The sequence below is a fragment of the Parasteatoda tepidariorum genome, chromosome X2 (genome assembly GCF_043381705.1).
Source record: "Parasteatoda tepidariorum isolate YZ-2023 chromosome X2, CAS_Ptep_4.0, whole genome shotgun sequence".
In the NCBI taxonomy this organism is placed as follows: domain Eukaryota; kingdom Metazoa; phylum Arthropoda; class Arachnida; order Araneae; family Theridiidae; genus Parasteatoda; species Parasteatoda tepidariorum.
Window position 1 is genome coordinate 16,275,146 of NC_092215.1, and position 19,387 is coordinate 16,294,532.

The following is a 19,387-nucleotide window of genomic DNA, read 5'->3' on the forward strand; positions in this document are numbered from 1 at the left end:
CTGGTTGACAATATTTTTGAAAAATGGAAAGAGTAGAGGGTAATTGCAACATCCGAGGGTCATCCAGAATCTGAAAACATTTTTTCTGAACGAGTGGGCTAAACTGCCAAAGGAAATATTAAACTGCCTTATTTCCAGCTTGAAATCACGGTGTGAGTCCTGTATATCATCTGTACTTGGGAATCATACCCCTTATTAAGCATTTTTAAGCAGTTCTGTAGTCAGTGTTGACGCTTGTCAGAAGGTAGTCATTTGAATAATACGCTTGTGTTATAAACTTTTAAAGGTTTATTAATTTATTTTTGTTTTGTTTCAACATATGTTCAAACCAAATTTTATTATAATCTGTCCAGTAGTTCTGGAGATAATCAACCAAATATAAAAATTCTCCTTTTTTAACACCAGAGTGCAGGTAATGTGAAATGTTGTATTGTTATTAATTTCCAAAATTTGAGAACATAAAAAAGGCTACAATTAGGAAAGCATATTAAAAATTCTCTATATAAATTGTAATAAGGATTTGCTTATCCTTCAAATCCTTTGCTTACTTTTCAACGTTTATCGGTCCGACCATACGGTTAGCGAAATGACAAAACATTCCGTAGGTTATAAACTAGGCGATTGTAAGTGGAATTGGCGATGGATTACGTGTAAATGTGGTGGGAGAACGAAATTACACTAACCTAAACAGTGAAATTCGATATTTTTTTTCTCCTCCTCGAGTAGCCATGATGAATAAAAATAACTCATTAATTCATTTTAGTAGAGAATTAAAAAAGAAAATAACCTTTTTATTCTTAGGATCACGTTACAAATAAACTGTATTTATATTTTATTAAGCGCAATAATTTATATTTTATAAAACGATCTAGTTTTTTGATTAACAGATTTAATTTTTTAATTTTTTTTTACAAGAATTGTGCTTGTGAAGAAATAAAAATAATTTATTAATGAACCAATCACAGAATAATGTAAACTTTTTTATGAAAATTTTTTTTAGAAATTAACAAAGACATATTATTTATTAGAAAAAAAATTTGAAGTATTCAAAAATGTTATCACGCTTTAAAGTAAAAATTTCTTGCAAATGTAAAAATCAATATTTTTAAAATTTTAAAGTAATCGGAAATTCGCTAGTGAAAAAAGAAATATGTGAAATAATTTCAAGAAAGGAAAAATGTACAAATGAAGGGATTTTTCTGCAATGACCTATATCGCGTTTGTTTTATTACTAGAAGCACTTATTGCAAAAAAATATTTATTAAATAACTTTTTTTTCAATGGGATGAGATCTTAAACTTCGTGAAAAATTGATTCAATTCCTTAATATATATAAAAGTCCGTAAATACTTCATTTATTATGGAGGTCATATATACCCAGGGCTAAAGAGAATACAAGGGCTAGTTCACTCCGCTCTTAGAGCTGAAGCTACGATTTCCCTCCTCATGACGTCACTGTGTCCACAGATCTCGGAGATCCCAAGCAAAAATATGATAACTTTGCATCTTTCTCTTTGTAAAAATAAGTTAGACTTTTCAAACTTTACGTAATTAACACATTATTTCCGTTCATAAACATAGTTTAAAAAAAGGTTTCTTGGTTATTATATTAAAAAAATACCATTTTAAACTTATAAAAATGTTTTGCTAGTTGGTGAAAATGACACGATAAATACTTTATTTTAAAAAGTTCAGTTTTAACTTTAACTATTAAGAAAAATGAAGGCATATATCGACACTTTTTTTATCTACATATTCTTTTATAAAGATAAGTTAAGTTAAATTTAGAATCCCTGATTTTAAAATATGTCGTTAATAGCAATTTGTTCATACTTAATCATTAGGAAACATCAACCTTAAACGCTAATTACTGAAACAAAATAATAATTTAGGTTCATAATGACATTAGAAATTTTACAATTGTTTATAGACATTTAAATTTACGATGATATAATTTATAGATATTTAAATTGAAGAGAATATAATTTTTAAAAAAAATCATAAATATTTAGAATAACTACATTAAAAAATATGTTATGAAATTAGGAGAATTTCAACTATATACTATATATTTTATTTATACTTTTTACTTACATTTTAATTTTCTTTGACTTTATCTATTTTTTAATTCTTTTCACCTGCCTTTCTTTATGAAGTAACGAGGCGGTTTCTATTTAGATAATGAATTTTTATAAAAGTTCTTTACGACAGAATAAACGTATTGCTGTTTTATATTAACTGTGTCATTTCGGAATCCATTCTTTACATAGTTGTTCATTTACTTTAGGGAACACGCGAAAAATTATACTTTTTCCTTTTGTTTTTATATCAGAATTTTTGCAAGTTGCAATCGCGCAAACTGGCATTTCGATAATAGTTTTAAATTCTTGTAAATTCACTGCAAAAACTGAGGAAAGTCATTATAGAAAATAACAAATGTCTTAGAATATCTCGCAAAAAGAAATGATCCAATATTAGTTAGAGCTAGTAACGCCAAACGCTCCGTTCTTGAAGTAAAAGTGCGAGCTTTGCGCCAAAGTGACGTCACTAGAGTGACGTCAGAGGATCGGAGCGGCGAGAGATACTTCAAAGGAGTGAACCAGCTCTTCTATTCTGTTTAGCCCTGATATATACCTTGATACTCTTTCAGTATAAGAATAATAAATGCAATTAATAGAAAATGCACAATTTTAAAAATATATTTTATTTACATATACTGTGTACAGGTTATTCTGCAACGATCATACGTAGCATAAATTTATAGATTCCTAAATACTGTTATATGAATTAGGAAATTAAAAACATAATTAAAAAAATAACGGAATTAAAAAATAACATAATTAAAAAAAATTTCAACCTTTAATTAAAAACTTCCTGTTGTCAATTATTAATAATAATTATAATTTTTAACAACTTTTTTAAACAAAAATTTTTAATTCTCAAACTTAATACTATCCTTCATATGAAAATATCCGAAAATTTGTAAAAGAAAAACTATATTTTAAAATTGAGCCATTGGCGACAACAGAGGTCAGATGTATATACTGAGTTTAAATGCATTATATATTATAGAACTCACATTTAGGACTTAGATCAATTTATTATCAGTTCATAAGAGTGTTTTTAAATTAATAAATGTAGTGATTGTTTGATTTATAATTGTAAATCCTGAGTGTTTAATGTTAAGTTATGTTTCCTTTGAAATAATTTTTGAACTATGCAAAGCAAGGCGACATTCATTTCAACTTAAAATATATCAACTTAACTTTCAATAACTATAGATAAATAAGAAACAAAAATTAGATAAAAACTTTAAATGAAATACTTTCAGAAACATACCTTCTAAATAAGATTTAAATAAAACGCAATCACTTCGCCTGAGTGATTTTGTAAAGAATTCTAAACTTTTTAATTTTACAAGTTAGGTGAAAAGTAAATATTTTACAATAATGGTAGGGAATTAAGGAAATTAAATTAAATGAACATTAAAACATTGAGTGCAAAAAATTTTCAATTCACTTAAAAGTTCACTGGAAAGTTCCCAAGATATGGTGAAATGCGCAAAAAGTAAAGTTAACACAAAGGGTCCTAACAATGCATTGCTTTCCTGACGAAACTATTGGGATAATATTTCCAGATTGCGGCAACCCCTATATACTGGGGATCAAAAATCCGAATACGCAGGAAATTTTTTTTTCAAAGTAGGCTCGTTTTAGTGTCTGATTTCCGAACTTAAAATATATTGTCTGCTATAATTAAGCGGCATTTTTGAATTCACCCTCTCGATCCATTAAGATTGAGTCCTAGAACGTAAACATACATCTGATCATTAGATCAAAAGTTAGTTTTAGATTTTTGTTTACTGCTCACTGTACACTAAAACGTGATTTTTTTTCTTTTGAAATTTCGATTTTAATGCCATTACTTCAATCTCCTTCGGGTTGTGCTTATTTTATAAATTTAATCTCAACTATATTTTTCTCTTCACTTTTAAACTGTAAAGACTTTTTCTCCATTTGTAAATTATGAAAAAAATTATTAATCTGATTGCGTAAACAGTTAATTCATTAAAATTGGACATTCTCAATGAATTCCTATCAATAGTCACTTATATTATTAATAATAATTATTTACACAAAATTATAATGAAGGAAAGTTTGATTAGAAATTTAAAAGTTTTTGCTGCTATAATTAGGGAATTTCTATCGACAAAATTCAAGTAATTTTTTTACTGACAATACTGGCTTAATATTTATACGATAAAAGACTCTCTAATCGCTAAAACCGATGACAGGAGAAATTTTAAATTTTTCCTTTTCCACAAAAAGTTTAAAACTTAAATTGTTGTTCTTTCATTATAAAGCAATCGTATAATATTCTCGTATCATGTAAAACTTTATAACGAAGTTAGTTATCTACCCTTTTGCAGTTATAAAGTGAAATAATTATTAAATTATGCTTGCATTTTAAAATGTAATACTCAATTGTTCAATGAATTTTACGATTATTATTATAAAATTGCGTATAATAAACATTTCAATTAAAATAATTAGTAGAAAATAGCTGCTAAAAATTCTCTTAAACATTTATAAATATTATACATTTATAAATTTCAGCTTTTCGCATTATTGCAAAATAATCTCTACGTCGAAAAATATTTAAAGAATTTCATAATAACAGAAAATTAAATAAAATTTTAAAAAAATTGTAAATGGTTATCGAGGAGAACCATTAAGTTTAATTAATGAATATAGAATTGGAAACTAAGTCTCTGCTAAACAATAAAAAATAAAATTTTTAATCGTTTAAGTAAGCAAACTTTATTATAATAATCATTTCATTATTAAGGATTAAAGGTTATTGTGAAATTATTAATTCTAATTAGTGGATGAGTAGGAAAAGAATTTCACTACTCGAAATACATTTAATGAAAGTTTATGAAACTATAGAATATGTAATAATGTGTAATCTTTCTATCTTAGTTCTATTACGACATTTTAAAAAACGCTAATAAACACAATTTAGTCAACGGATACAAACCAATTTGTCGGCGCTATAACAAAAAAATACGTTTTATATTTTATTTGATGCAGAAGAATCAAATGAAGACCCGCTTAATTGAAATGTCGCACCCATATTTAACTTGTTGAATGTTATGCGATACCGAAAACAAAACTAAAACATAAGCACACAACTGTTTGGCGATTTGCGAGAACTCTCCTTTTCACGCCAATAGAAATTTTCGCCAACCCTTTGCAATCTACGGTATGTTTTGTCAATTCGCATGCGGTTAAACAAATTATGATGTCACGAGCATTTGCTACGTCATATGATTATGTTTCTTTTAAAAACACAACATAAGCTACAAGCTGAATTTATCTCTAGCTTATAATGATCAATATAACCCCTTCACCTTCGGTTGTCGTCTGTTGGTCTAATTGTCGATAAGAAACCTTGCCAAAGTTAATTATAGTTTGTTTTCCGACTGAAAGGGTTGATAGAGTGCGAATTATAGAAACTGGTCTGATGCAGATAGAGTTTACACTTCGTTTTCTATCAGTTTGTTCGAGGCGAAGGATTCAAACAGCCTGCGGTTCGTAATAAAATTTGTTTACTATAAACATGTGTTATCTTTCTACTCTTTTTCTACAATTTTGTTTTTCTCCAATAGATTATGGCAATGTGATGAACATGTGTTCAGTTATTATCTTTAATATTTATTCTTGAACTTATAAAGCCGCATTTATTACTCGGGTTGTTATACTCTGTTTGTTTTCGCTTATAACTTATTTTTCGTTTTGTATTTTTTGCCATTCAACTCTCATATTTTTGGTAAGAACATATAGACAATATGTATTTAAAATTTGATATTAAAAGTGGTTTTTGAAACTGTGATTACTTTTTAGTTTGGAGGGAATAGTAAAAAATATTTACCCTGTGTTATATGAATGCCTATATAAGTTGTTTATTTATTTATTTTTTCTTTTAATATATTTGTCAGAAAAAAGTTAAATATTTTGTAATAGTTCGCATGAAACACAGTGTTTAAGAGTGATGTCCACATTTTTCCTTTTTGAAACTGGTATTCACAATACTTCCCATAAAAGAGATTAAATTTTTATTTTAATATCTATAAATATTCATTGCATAATAATAATTATATTATCGAATAATTTTATTAGAAATCCATAAAGAATTATATATAAAGAATCATTATATTATCAAATTTATTCTTTATCTGTATTACCTCTAAATTCTTCATTCATCAATTTCATAAAAACTTAATATATTAAAGCATAATAAAATAGTTATCTTAATTGTAAGTGGATCAATTTTAAAAAAACTTATTTTTAAGTATATGGACGCTGATTAATGCGTGTATTCAAGAAATTACATAGTGGAATTAAAAAGTGTTTTTATTATTTCCATCAGCACTTTTATAAAGAAGCAAATATTTTTCCTAAATACACCATTCCCCTTATATTAAGTGTATACATTATCTCTATCAGAAATGGTTAAATCTGAAGATAGTTTTCAATAGATATGATTTTTACAGAAAAAAATCATACTTTTGTTGAAAGATTGTAATTAATCTTGAAAATATAGAAGAATTGTATTTATAGTTTTTAACAAATTTTCCATGTGTACCAAAAACTCAACAATTTACGGGGACAACAACTCAACAATTCTCTAAGTTTAAAAAATTCTCATTTCTAAATTTTTTAATTAAAAATATACAATTTTTTTTAGGTAATTATAAGCACAATGGGAATCACAAATCTCCCAATCATTTTATCTTCAGTAATATAAAAGAATAAAATCTGTTACTTGAAAAGAATTTAAATTTTGAAAGCAGGGAGAAAGGGTTACTTATCTTAGACAAGATTAATGGTAAATCAATTGTGGAAACCACATATCAGGTTTCATGGGGTTGCGTTTACAGAGGTTTTTTTTTTCTTTTTGAACTTTTTAACGAAACAGGTGGTTACGAAAACAACTTTTTCTTGAGAAAATCTAATAAAAAGGCAGTGTTTTTAAGGGATGGTGGCTTATTTTTAGAACAAAATGAGAGAACACATTTATAGGATCAAAAGGTAGACAGGGCGTTTGCTTTCCTATAAATGCTTAAGAAGAACACTATATGCATGTAATATTACCTTTAGGAAGGAGGAATTTTGAGTTTTATAACCTCATTGAAATATTCATCTAAAATATAATACATCTTATTCTCTAATCCTGCAATTTTTATCGTAAAAAATATTTTGTTTGCTTCAAAAATTATGAAGGCAACTTTTTTAATTTAATTTTAATGATAGAATAGAAAGCAAGGTTTTTGAATTTTAAATGCTGAAAGTAATTTTTTAAAAAAATATGAAATTTTTTTAAAAACATTATTGGTACTAAGATACGTGAAGTTCTAGGAATGCAAGGCTACTAGCGAATGCCCTAACTTTTAGATTGCTTTGATCACCAGTACAAAAATAAAATTTTATGAGTGAGGCTGGAAGGGCTCACAGTTGTGTTTTACAAACAATTGTGATGTTAGAAACTTGGCATTTTAAATTTTAATTACAAATTTATACTCCTGATAATAACTTCTGAGAACCAAGGTTCAAATAATAGCAGGTAATGCAATTTTCAGTTCAAAATATGTGCTTAAAAGAAAACTTGCACATACTCGTGATAAAGAATTATATACTTTTTTAAAAAAATTCAAGTTATAAAGTTTTATAGTTATATATATAGTATAGTACTATTATAGTTATTTCATGAAAAATAATGATAAATTTTAATTTTAAGCATTTTTTACATGTGTAGGATATTTTTATAATGCATTTCTTCACATCTTAATCATGAAACAAAATCGACTAGACGAAAAAATGAGATTAAAGGTTACTTGAATTCCCTGCGGCAGAATCACGGCGACATTATCAAAGTACGCTACAGAGTTCTTGCAGATAGAATGTTCTTTTGAAGAGTTTTATTTTTATTTTCTATAGAAATTTACTTGTAATATTTGAATCATGCATTTAGATAATAACTTTTTGAGGCGTTTAATTTTTGCCGATAATATCGTATCGATGTAATTTTTGGCAATTACTGATATTAGTTTTCACATGGTTTTTAAATATCTCGATATATTTCAAACACTATGGAAAATTTGAATCGTGCATTTGAGTATTTACTTTTTAAGGCAATGATTCTATTGAATTTTTGGTAGTTATGGCTTTTGATTTCTCCATAGTTTTTAAATCAAATATTTTTATACAATATTATTTATTACAACAACCTAATCTCAAAGCGAAACAAGCACTAGAGTAATCCCTTTTTGAGGAGTCCAATTCGCGTGATTTCGTTGTTGATTTTTTTTCCGGCAACGGAGTTCACGACTTGTATTTTTTATAGTGATGATTGTTTACGAAATGCAAAGAAGGAAATAAATCAGAGCTCATTCTAGGCAGGGTAAACAGGGGGCAGCACCCTGCTGCCCTTTTAGTCAAAAGTCCACTCTGTTGCCCCTGAAGTAAATTAGTGCCCTGGTGAAATAGACTCCATACCCTTTTTGCCCTTTCTTTCCTCAACCCTTTATTTTCAACTCTTTTTATTTAGTTTGTCATTGCTGTCAATACATAGATTTATATGGGAAAGGAAGAATAGCCATCACATCCCCTTGTTGCACTTGTCTTTGAAAGTTTGCAGTTACTTCACTATCATTAAATCATAATTATTATTAATCATTTTAATTATTAAATCATAACTATCTATACACACTTAAAAACATACATTTATTATTTTATTAATATATGCATGCATTTTAAATAAATTACTAAGCTAATTAGCTCATTTACTCAATATATATATGTTAATTTATTAATAAAAATTAGTAATTAATATGATTGCTTTGGTACTTTTAGTAAAGTAGAGAAAAATATTGACAATGTTTTTTAATAGAATGTGTAAAGCCCATAGAAAGAAATTATTGCCTTTTTAGAATAATAATGCCCTTTTTTTTAAACTTTTGCACCCTTCCCTTTTTTCTGCCTAGAATGAGCTCTGAATAAATAGTGAGTTTTCCCCCCCAACAAAATGCGTGAATATCACCCATAATATAAGAATAAAAAATTATTACATGTTCAATGAAAAAAAAAATATTATAGTTTTTTTTTGTTATAAAAACAGTGTTTTGTTATTTTAAATTAGTAACATTTATGTTTGTTATTATTAAAAGTATCTTGCAGAAAAATATTAGTGCTAGAAAGTTTTGCCGCAGATAGCTTGAAAAAATTCTCCCACATTTCTTAAATTTAATATTTTGCCTTTCTTTTAATTTTTTATTGTGAAAACTAAAGTCAACAGACGTAAATAAAATATATTTTTATAATTTATATTTCAAAAAAAAGAATCCTAAAATATGAGTTTTGCCTAATGAATCGCATGTTTCCTTACATATGTGTTTTTTAATATTATTTGGATATTGCCATTTTTATTTTTATATTTTCCACTGTAATTTGCTGGTTGTGGAGTGCAAATTATAGTTTGTCTACAGTAGGAATTCCCCCCTCTACAAAGTTTGAGGCCATCTACTGCTAACAAAACCAGAATAGCACCTTTCAGGGAGGGTATCTTCTCTTCCCTCTAGGGCTAAAATAATAAGACTGAAGAAAAAGATTCCCTTTGTTTCGCCAACTCCACACCCCTACTTGAAATAGTTATACCTCGTTACCATAGTCACCTCCACGGGTCCAGGTGCTAGGGGAGTTCTTACTGTAGACAAGCTATACTCTCGAAGTACGGAATTTTGAAAAAGGTTTTTTTCTAAGTTATTCCAACCAAATATTACAAAACGACATTTGTATAAAAGTTATGAAAAAAGGTTCTTTAGGCAATAAGTGCTAGAAATATTATTTAAAATATTAATTCGGTTTCAATAATTTTATCCAATGTAATCTATTACATTATGTATTTGAATTTTTAAAAGTAATGGAGATAATTCTTCTGTTACAAATGCAATGAAGACATATTATCTGTTGATACACTATGAAAAATAAATAGCTCAATCTGATTTTGAAGCTATGTATCTCCTATAACCTGTTCTATGAATTAACTCATAATTCATATTTATTTTGCTAAATTATTGTTGAATGTGATCAAAGTCTAGAATAATTTCAAAATTGAATATTGCGCTATATTTAAAGTGTTAAATACAGTAGGGAACCGATTATCCGGAACGATCGGGACCATCGCTATTCCGGATAACTGATTTTTCCGGTTTTCTGAATCACTACAAAAAGCAGTTTTTTTTATTGTTAAACCCAACTAAAAAAAAAAAAATTATGGAAATAATCTTAAAAAGAGAAAAAAACGATGAAGTAATACACTAATGATTATTTCCAAAGTGATGGTAAGGTAAACATCCTTCAAAAAAGAAAGAAAAATCCTAAAATCTTATGAGGAAAAAAAATATCTTTTAAAAAAAATGGCGGGAAAATTTCTCGAATTTCGTTCCGGTTTTTTGGTTTTCCGGTTTTCTGATTTCCGGATAACGGGTTCTGTACTGTATATATTTTTCTCAGAAGTCATGAATAAAGTAAAGTCTTCTACCTATAAGATATCAGTGTTATGCCAGTGATTAATAAAAAGTTAATATTAAACTTTGATTTAAAACATCAATGAAATACTATTATAGTTTATTTAATTAAAATAATGCATTTCAAATCATTTTCACATGATTATTTTACAGAAGTTTTACTGAAGATCTGTTGTTTCATTTCATTTCCTATCTGCTCTTATAAACTAAATATGAAATGAAATTGTTTTAATTTGAATAAATTGCTGATGCTAATTTTTTTTTATCTTGTATTTTTATTAAATATATTGATAGTTTTATGAATTATGAGTTGCCTTTTAAAATGTTTGTAATATTTCAGGAATACATAGACATTTAGTGTTGTTAAGATGCCAGTCACAACATCCAAAGGAGACTTTGGCCCAAGAGAGGTAGAACTATCTAATGGTGTTAAAATACCTACGCTTGGATTAGGTTAGTTTTATTTATAAAGGATAATCAGAAATCCTTTAACTTAGTATTTAAAATTTCAGAGTTTTTTCAAATTTAAACAAATTGACCAGGAATGAAATATTTTTTCTTTTGGCTAGTGGGCCAAAAAGGTCAGAAAATAGGATGTTCCAAACCAACATTAACATAAAACTTTAATTGTTAAAAGACTGGATATTTGAAATTAATGTCATGCATTATTACAGTTTTTATTTGTTCAGATAATAAAATTAAAAATATCTGAACAAGTGAAAACTGTCCAGACCAGCTAAAATGGTCACTAGATAGAGGTGATAGTTTTAAGTCCTTTGAGAATGGCTTGTCAAATACATATTATGTACAACAATGCATATAAACATGGAAAATACAATATACACTATGACTATACTTAAAACTTACTTTATTTCTTCTTAATTTAGTTAAACTTCTGTAGTGATTGATTTTCGTAACATATAACGGCAAGGTACACAGTAATTAATTTGTATATTTATTTTAATTCTAATACTATAATGCGATTACTATACTGCTGCAAAACAGTGACATTTTTGTACATGGCATCAATAAACTATTCATTAAAAAATTATGCATAAATATGATCTTACAAATTAATAAATTTAATTAATAATTAAGATAAATCAGGGACCAAGTTAAACGACTTCCAGAACCTGTTTTGGTCGGAGGCTATAGGTTGTGCATCTCTGAAAGAGATGTTTTAAAAAACTGGTGTATTTTATTTTTTTAGGTATTTAACCATTTGCTATAACAGAGTCGTCACCTGAAAGTACAAATATATCATCACAATTTAAAAATGACTCTGTAACAAAGCCAATATATTTCTGATTTACTTTAGGCTACATACTATCATGACCAAGCATTAGGTGGTCTTTTTATAGCTTTTTCTTCTAATGGTCATCAAATGAATGTCCTATATTTTTAACCTTTTCTGACATCAGCAGGGTCGCAAGGTAGTACTAAAATTGCACATCACTGGTGGGATAACTTCAGCCATGACAAATTTTAAGGTGCTCTTTACCAGTTTATGATGCCACATATTTAGCCTAATTCTAGAATCGATTCTAGTCCTCAACCATTCCTCAGATTTGAGGAATTTAATTTTCTACGGAGCGAAATTATTGAAGTCCTCATTCCTCCCTCTGAAGTTTCTCTAAAAATCATTTCCTTGGGATAAAACTGGTTGGCCTTTATACAGGGATGAGATTTTTTTTGTCTCTCGAATTTCAGCCTTTTCATCAAAAACTCCGATTCTCTAAAAGTTTATTTATTTATTTATTTTTTTAATAAATATCCAGCTTTTTTTTTTAAAAAAAATTCAGTCCTTGAAGTAAAATAATTATATTTATTTACGATTTTCAAAGATAAACAGAAAATTTCAACTACGTCCTAGCTGCTAACCCTTCCGCATTTTTACTTAAATTAGCTATTTTCTCCGATTTCACGCACAGAAAATAAAATGTCCTCATTTTTTAATCCGTCGGCGGGATAGCTCGTATTTTCGTAATTCAGATGTCGCTGCTTCTTGTATTCTGGCGTGAAAACAGACAAAAAAATAGAGGTGGATTTGCGGTGAAAATATTTATTTGCGGTGAAAATTTTTATTTATTATGTCTAAACAAAAACAATACAAACAAGCCTTTTAGAAATCCCAAGTCCAAACTCAGCAAATATCTCGATTTTTATTCACGCAATTTTAATATCAATCATCGATTTTCGCATTTACCTGATTTAAAAGTTGCGCATTGCGATTCTTATTTACGCCATTTAAATACCGTACATTATGATTCTTATTTACGAGATTTAAAAACCCAATATCGTGTTTTGTATTTATGTATTTTTAAAATTGCGATTTTATTATCAAACATCGATTTTCGTATTTGCCTGATTTAACAGGTGAGTGTTGCGATTCTTATACAGGCGATTTAAATATTGTACATTGCGATTCTTATTTACGAGATTTAAAAAACCAACATCGCGATTTTTATTTACGAGCTTTTGAAACGGCATGTAGCAATTCGTATTTACGCGAGCTTAAAATCCAATGTCGTGATTCGTTTTTGCGGTTGTAATATCACGCGATTTAAAAATTATGTATCGTGATCTAAAAGTTACGCATCATGATTTGTATTTTCGCATTTTTTAAATTCGATGTAGAGTTTCATATTTTCATATTTTAAAAGCCTCATATCATGATTTATAATCACATGGCTTACAAGTTTAAAAATCGCACTTTTTTTGTCAAAATTTTGTTTATATATATATATATATATATATATGTATCTTCTTGGATTTCCTCTTTTTTACTTTCTGACTACTCTCATCCCTGAACAAATTATGTAATTTGGATATCTATATAAAGGTTGAGACCCTTGTATGAATTTCTCAGAAATTGCATAAAATTACAAATAAATTTTAAACCTTATCACCATCTGTTGCCAAATCTTTTATTAATTTTGAATTTTTTGTGACTAACAAATTTGTGGTTTTCTAAACCACAAGATGAAAAATTGGTCTTTCTTTAAAGTCATCTTCTTTGAATTGTCTGATTGGATTTACTCTACTTAATTGTATATAATAGTGTATAATTTAAGAATTTCATTGATTGTGTATTAGATTTGTTTAGCTTGATATCATTCAGGTTGATTTGATTAATTACCTAATTTAGTTATAATGATTTCATTTTACATAGCTTGTTTTTTACCTTCATTTGGTAGGTACTTCTCATAGTGGAGGTTATTCACAAGAAGCAGTTGTATATGCACTGAAAGTCTGCAATTATAGATTGATAGACACTGCAAAACGCTATGGTTGTGAAGAGTTTTTGCAAGCTGCAATTCACGTAAGTTCACTTGAATAACTTGAATAAGTTCACTTGTTTTCTGCTTGTTAACACGGAGGAAAAAATAAAATCGATAAGAGAAAAATCAAATCTCTCCATTTTTTTTAAACTTTATTTCCCCGTAAAACGAGATCATGCAATATTTTTTAAACTAAATTCTACAATAATGTTTACGTAGCTGTCATATTTAAATAGTTTTATTATTTTATCTTTATGACCATATATGGAAGTCTTAAAAACATGGTTATGCAAGTTTATTTCTTTGAGAATAAACATATTCCATTACTTTTTAATTCCTTCAATATTTGATTTAATGCCTGCATTCATTCATTTTTATAATATTAAAATTATTTCAATTGATAATGTAACTATCTCATTAACTCAGATTATCTAAAATTCAGGAATATGAGTTATAGCGGCAAAGTTAGAGAGTATTATTATTTTTTTCTATCTATTTAGTAAGCAACATGAACTTAAAGAAATGGAATTGAGATATAGAATTCAGTATTTTCTGCATTCTTAGAAATCTAATTCTTTTATTAAAGTGATTGGCAAAGTTTTTAAAATTTTTTTTTTGCAACTTGTTTATATCTAGGCGTGACTTTCTTTTCTACATTTATCTACAGACACTTCTTTTGGTGGATATTTTTCCAGAGGGAGGAGAATTTAAAACAGAACCGTTAATTACCTTCCATTATCTTTATTGTTCTCAAATAGCATCAGATGTTAACTGCAAAGATTATTTATAAATCAGAAACTCTTGGGTAAGAATAATGCAGAGACTCTACTTCGTTCTTATTCACAAAAAAATTACACCGTCCAGTAGTTTTCTCCTATAAAAATAATGAGTGAAAACCACTTTTGGTTTATGTTAATAATTGAATGGGCATGATTAAAAGGATTAGTAATCTCTTTCAATGAAGGTAAAAGAAAATAGACCATTAAAATTTTTTTTAATGAGATAAAGATTTTAAATCATATATTTGATTGAAATTTTTTTTAATTAATTTACAAAGAAATTAAGCTTATGCTTAAAATATAAAGCATATTTTCTGTTAAAAAATATCTTTGGTATGATGCTAGATAAAATTATTACAATAAGAGGAGTCCAATCAAAGTATGAAAATAGAATTAAACAAAAATTAAGAACAAAATTTAATTTAAAAACAATAAGCTAAAATGGAAGAATGCTAAAAAAGCAGCTAAAGCCAAAATTGTCTTAATTAAGCAATATAAATAAAAATGGGAGAATTTAAATACAAGCAAAACGAAATCTAAAGATACACATGTTAGCAAAAATGGCACTTCATCAGGGGACACACCACCTAGCCAACATGCTGGAGTCTTTCTGTTGTCAGTGGTGAAATCAAAAACTGATAATAAAAAGAAGACAATAATGTCTTATTTTATGACTTTATTGTCTTATTTTTTTCCTTTGTGGAGCCTCAGGGCACTGACTGTTTTTGGTTTTACTTGATATTCACTTACGTTGGAAAAACTCTGTTAATAATCTTATATCTTAACACATAGATGTAAAGTTCCATTATGTTCGTGAATGTTTAAAGAATAATGTATTTGGTGTGAGCAGTGGCGTATCTAGGGTATGGCAAGTATGGCCAATGCCATGGGCGCATTATTTCTGAAAGGTGCAAAATCAATTAGCATCGACGATTATTTTTTTATTAAAAATTTCACTAATTTTTTTTTTCAAGTTATGGCAGAATTAAAAAAAAAAGCATACAACATTTAACCTTTCCTCGTGGTCTCGAAAAGAAGACATCGAGGTCTTTTGAGGAACTCTTTTTTGTAACTGGGGGAGTGAAGTATGACAGGGAACCGCTAATAATAAATACAAAGTAGGTGAAGAGCGTTAAACAATTTTAGTCTCCCCCTGTTTTAATTTTTTGCATAACTTCGTTTGAAAACTCATAGACCACCTCAGTTAGGGATAATAGGAGGGCCAAGGTTTCCAGCTCTTTTGCATAACTCGAAAAGCGCGAGAAATCTCCTTCGGTTGTTATATTATATTCAACATTAAAAAAAATGTGGGAAATAATAAGAAAAAAAAACATTCCACATACCAACTCTTTTTGAACGACTTGACGTCTGTGTGATAACAATTCATACACGTTTCTGCATTCATTCACTAGACACTTTTTCTTTCATTATACTTTCAAGTTAAGCAACAGAGGATTCGCAATAAGTAAAAAATTTTAATGTTCATGAATACATTCATGATAAATACTAAAATAAATCAGTAATAAAAAGTAGCTTTTTCTTTTCTACTATTATATTTACGACGATTTCGGCAAAAGCCAAATTTTAATTATAATATCGTAATTTAAAGAATAATGCAGAGTTTTTAATAATTATAACTCTTACTCTCTTTACTAACTTTTTGATACACTCCAATAAAAATATTTTTAATGTCAGAGAATTTCCCAAGCAATTAACATTTAATGTCCATCAAAATCCTTTGACAAAAAGACTTTTAACCCAGGGGTCTGTCCAGACATTTTGTGAAAGATCTATTTTTCGTGAAATTGTGAAAAAATTACTCACATTTTTACAACCAGGGTCCGCTTTTATGAATTTGTGCAAATAGGATCCGTTATTGCAAAAAAAGGTTTTTCAAGGAGTTTTTAAATTATAAAGACATACAAGATTATGCTCAACACTGTAAAATTATAATTAAAAAAATTAAATTTTAAAAAATAAACAACAATTGCTGCTTCTAAATTAGAGATGCAACATACAAATATTTGATATTTAGCCTATACTGCTGAACGCAGAATATTAATTTCGGACAAATAATGGAAGAATCGTCTGCCGAAGACAAAACTTAATTCGTTTACGTCCATCTTTCTTGTTTTCTGCCCTGGAAAGGGTTTATTCTATTAATTAAATAATAATGAAGATAAACAAATTTGTGAAGGGTCCGATTAAAAGAAAAATCATTTTGTGAAGGGTCCGTTTTTAAGTTAAAATATTTTGTGAAGGGTCCGCTATTATGAAAAGATATTTTGTGAAGGGTCCATTAACGGACCCAAATTTCTTCTAAACAGACCCCTGTAACCCCATAGTTAATTTTATAACCGTCGTTGAACAGCCAACCCAATTCCGCAGCCTTGTGATTTTGAACCCAATCCAGAAGACAAGGGAGCTCCTGTATCGAGTAATGGGAGAAATTTGCATTCGTGGAGGGCTTTTTGGTGGAGCTAACACGCATTTGCGTTACATGGAGAGGAAGACCACGAGAACCTCCCGCGGTTAGCCTAACGGCAAGGGGACTCTAACCCATGATCCGTCTACATTTGATGATATTTCACATCAGCAATGTGGTTGGTGCAAGCCGGATGCGGAATTCGTATCAACTGGGATTCGAACCCGGTTTCCCTCATTGGAAGGCGAACACTCTATCCCCTGAGCCATCGCGGCTCCCATATTTAAATTAAAAGGAATTAAATTTTTTCCCCTCTAAAATGTAGCGTCTCATTGCTTCACAATATGTCATAGCTGTACTATAAAAAATTTAAGCTATCGCTGATAAAATGAAAAGACAAAATGTAAGCTCATTATTCATTATAGTAAAATTACAGGGAATTTAATTTTTTTCTTCTTTTAGCGTATTATGAATTTCATTTTTTCCACTAAAAGCGAAGAATAAACCACAAACTTAATGTAAAATTTATTGAGTAAAACGAAAAGAAAAATATTTTTTCCATGTATAAACGATGATAAAATAAACAGTTTAATAATGTTCATTCAAAAGGCTTATTCATGTGTAAGAGTTATAAATATTTAAGTTCTGAATCTTATAAACAAACAAGACATTATTTATAAGACTTTATTGAAACTGTAACTCTGAGTCAAACTATAATATTGCACAAATGAAAAAAACCCACTAAAATAGCCACAAAAAATCATGGTTATATATAAAAATAAAATAATTAACTAAATAACATAATTTAGATTACAAAAGTATAGATTATGTACTAGCATTAAAAATGTATTTCGTAGAATTGTTTTGAATGTGTATTGTAGTACTATGTATGATGTTATAGCTCTTGAGTAGCAAATATATTGATATAAGTCACTACCTTTTTCCTCGGCAATACATACCGTATTTATTTAAAATCGTGTCCTTTTTTATAATAAGAACAGAAAACAAATCCTAAAAATAATATTTATTGATTTCGTTTATTTAAACTAGTTTACTTAGACATTCATTTAAATTTAAAATAATTTACTTGGAAAAAATGCTTTTCTACTTAGGTTATTTGATATTATTTATGTATTTGAAAATGCTATCTGTAAAATTAAATTATAGTAATATAAGCTGAATCTTCAAATTTAAAGTATTTATCTATATGAAAAAAATTAGTAGTACAACAGACTAAAAAAATGAAAGGCGAACGAAAGAAACTTTGGAAGTTCTAAAGTTGGTGAGAAATGTAAAGAAATTTTTCTCCCCTTATCTTGAGGAAAGTGAGACCTCCAGTTAAAAGAACAATTTTCAGGGGAGGAAATGGATGGAACCCCTTCAGGCAGAAAAACCAGATGGCCAGATGGTGTTGACCAGAGGGATGACTTGAGAGATGTGAAAACCATGGGGTGTCCCAGTCTAGCTTAGACTAATTATTCTGTAGTGAAATGCTTGTAAATCTTCAATTTTATCAGGGGTTAAAATCTCTTTAAAAAGCGTTTTTGGAATCTGCTGAATAGATTTCAAATAGAACCCCTTCTATAAATTAGCGTAAATCCTTCCACAACAGGAGATTTTTGCCACCCATGGTGGGAATCACCTCCACTAAAGTGTGAAATACTGAAAATAGGAGGTTCCTCTGCCTCGCTCAACAAATAATTTAAACCGATGAAACGATTTAATAATGAATACACCCCACTATTTTGAAAAATAAAGGACAGGCGAGAGGCGTTATAAGTAGTTAGGCGCTCATACAAAAAATTCTGCTTGTTTTAGTTAATGTTTCAAAATTTAAGACAAGAAAATCAAATATTTGAAGTCTTTAGATTTTTATAATCTATTTTGATGCAGCTTCTGGGCTTTTATAGTTGATTCATTGATTTAAGTGAACAACGTGTACTACAAGGATTTTCTTTGACTGTAAGTAATCATTTCCTAATTATTTAAACTAATGCATTATACTTTCCCCTATATCTTTTATTTTATTTCAGATTATAATTTTCTACCTTTAAAAAAAAAAGAGATTAAATAATTACTTTTTTTTAAATTTTATAAGTCTTTTACAATACATATCACTTACATTATATTTATATCACTACATATTATATTACTTGAAAAAAATTGTTATACTGTTTTTAAAACAATACAGTATTTTTCCTTGTAAAATTACCTTTTCTACAATATAGTACTTTTCCTTGTTAAATTACCTTTTTTTAAAACGATGTTAAAAATGTATACCTTACAATTTAATTTTTTTACAATTATAAATAAA

General features: G+C 28.1%; 1 protein-coding gene across 2 annotated transcripts in view; it reads left to right on the forward strand.

Annotated features, from left to right (window-relative positions):
- The first annotated feature begins 5,384 nt into the window (after positions 1-5,384).
- LOC107448598 (uncharacterized oxidoreductase ZK1290.5) overlaps positions 5,385-19,387 on the forward strand; it is a 29,852-nt gene continuing 15,849 nt past the window's right edge. The window contains exons 1-3 of one of the 2 annotated variants that reach the window (XM_016063859.3): positions 5,385-5,593; positions 10,929-11,041; positions 13,786-13,910. In XM_016063859.3, the coding sequence (XP_015919345.1) occupies positions 10,957-11,041; positions 13,786-13,910 (210 nt within the window). In that variant the 5' untranslated portion in view covers positions 5,385-5,593; positions 10,929-10,956. Of the gene's footprint in view, positions 5,594-5,697; positions 5,833-10,928; positions 11,042-13,785; positions 13,911-19,387 lie in introns of those variants that run through there. The other variant, XM_016063862.3, reaches the window with a different exon arrangement.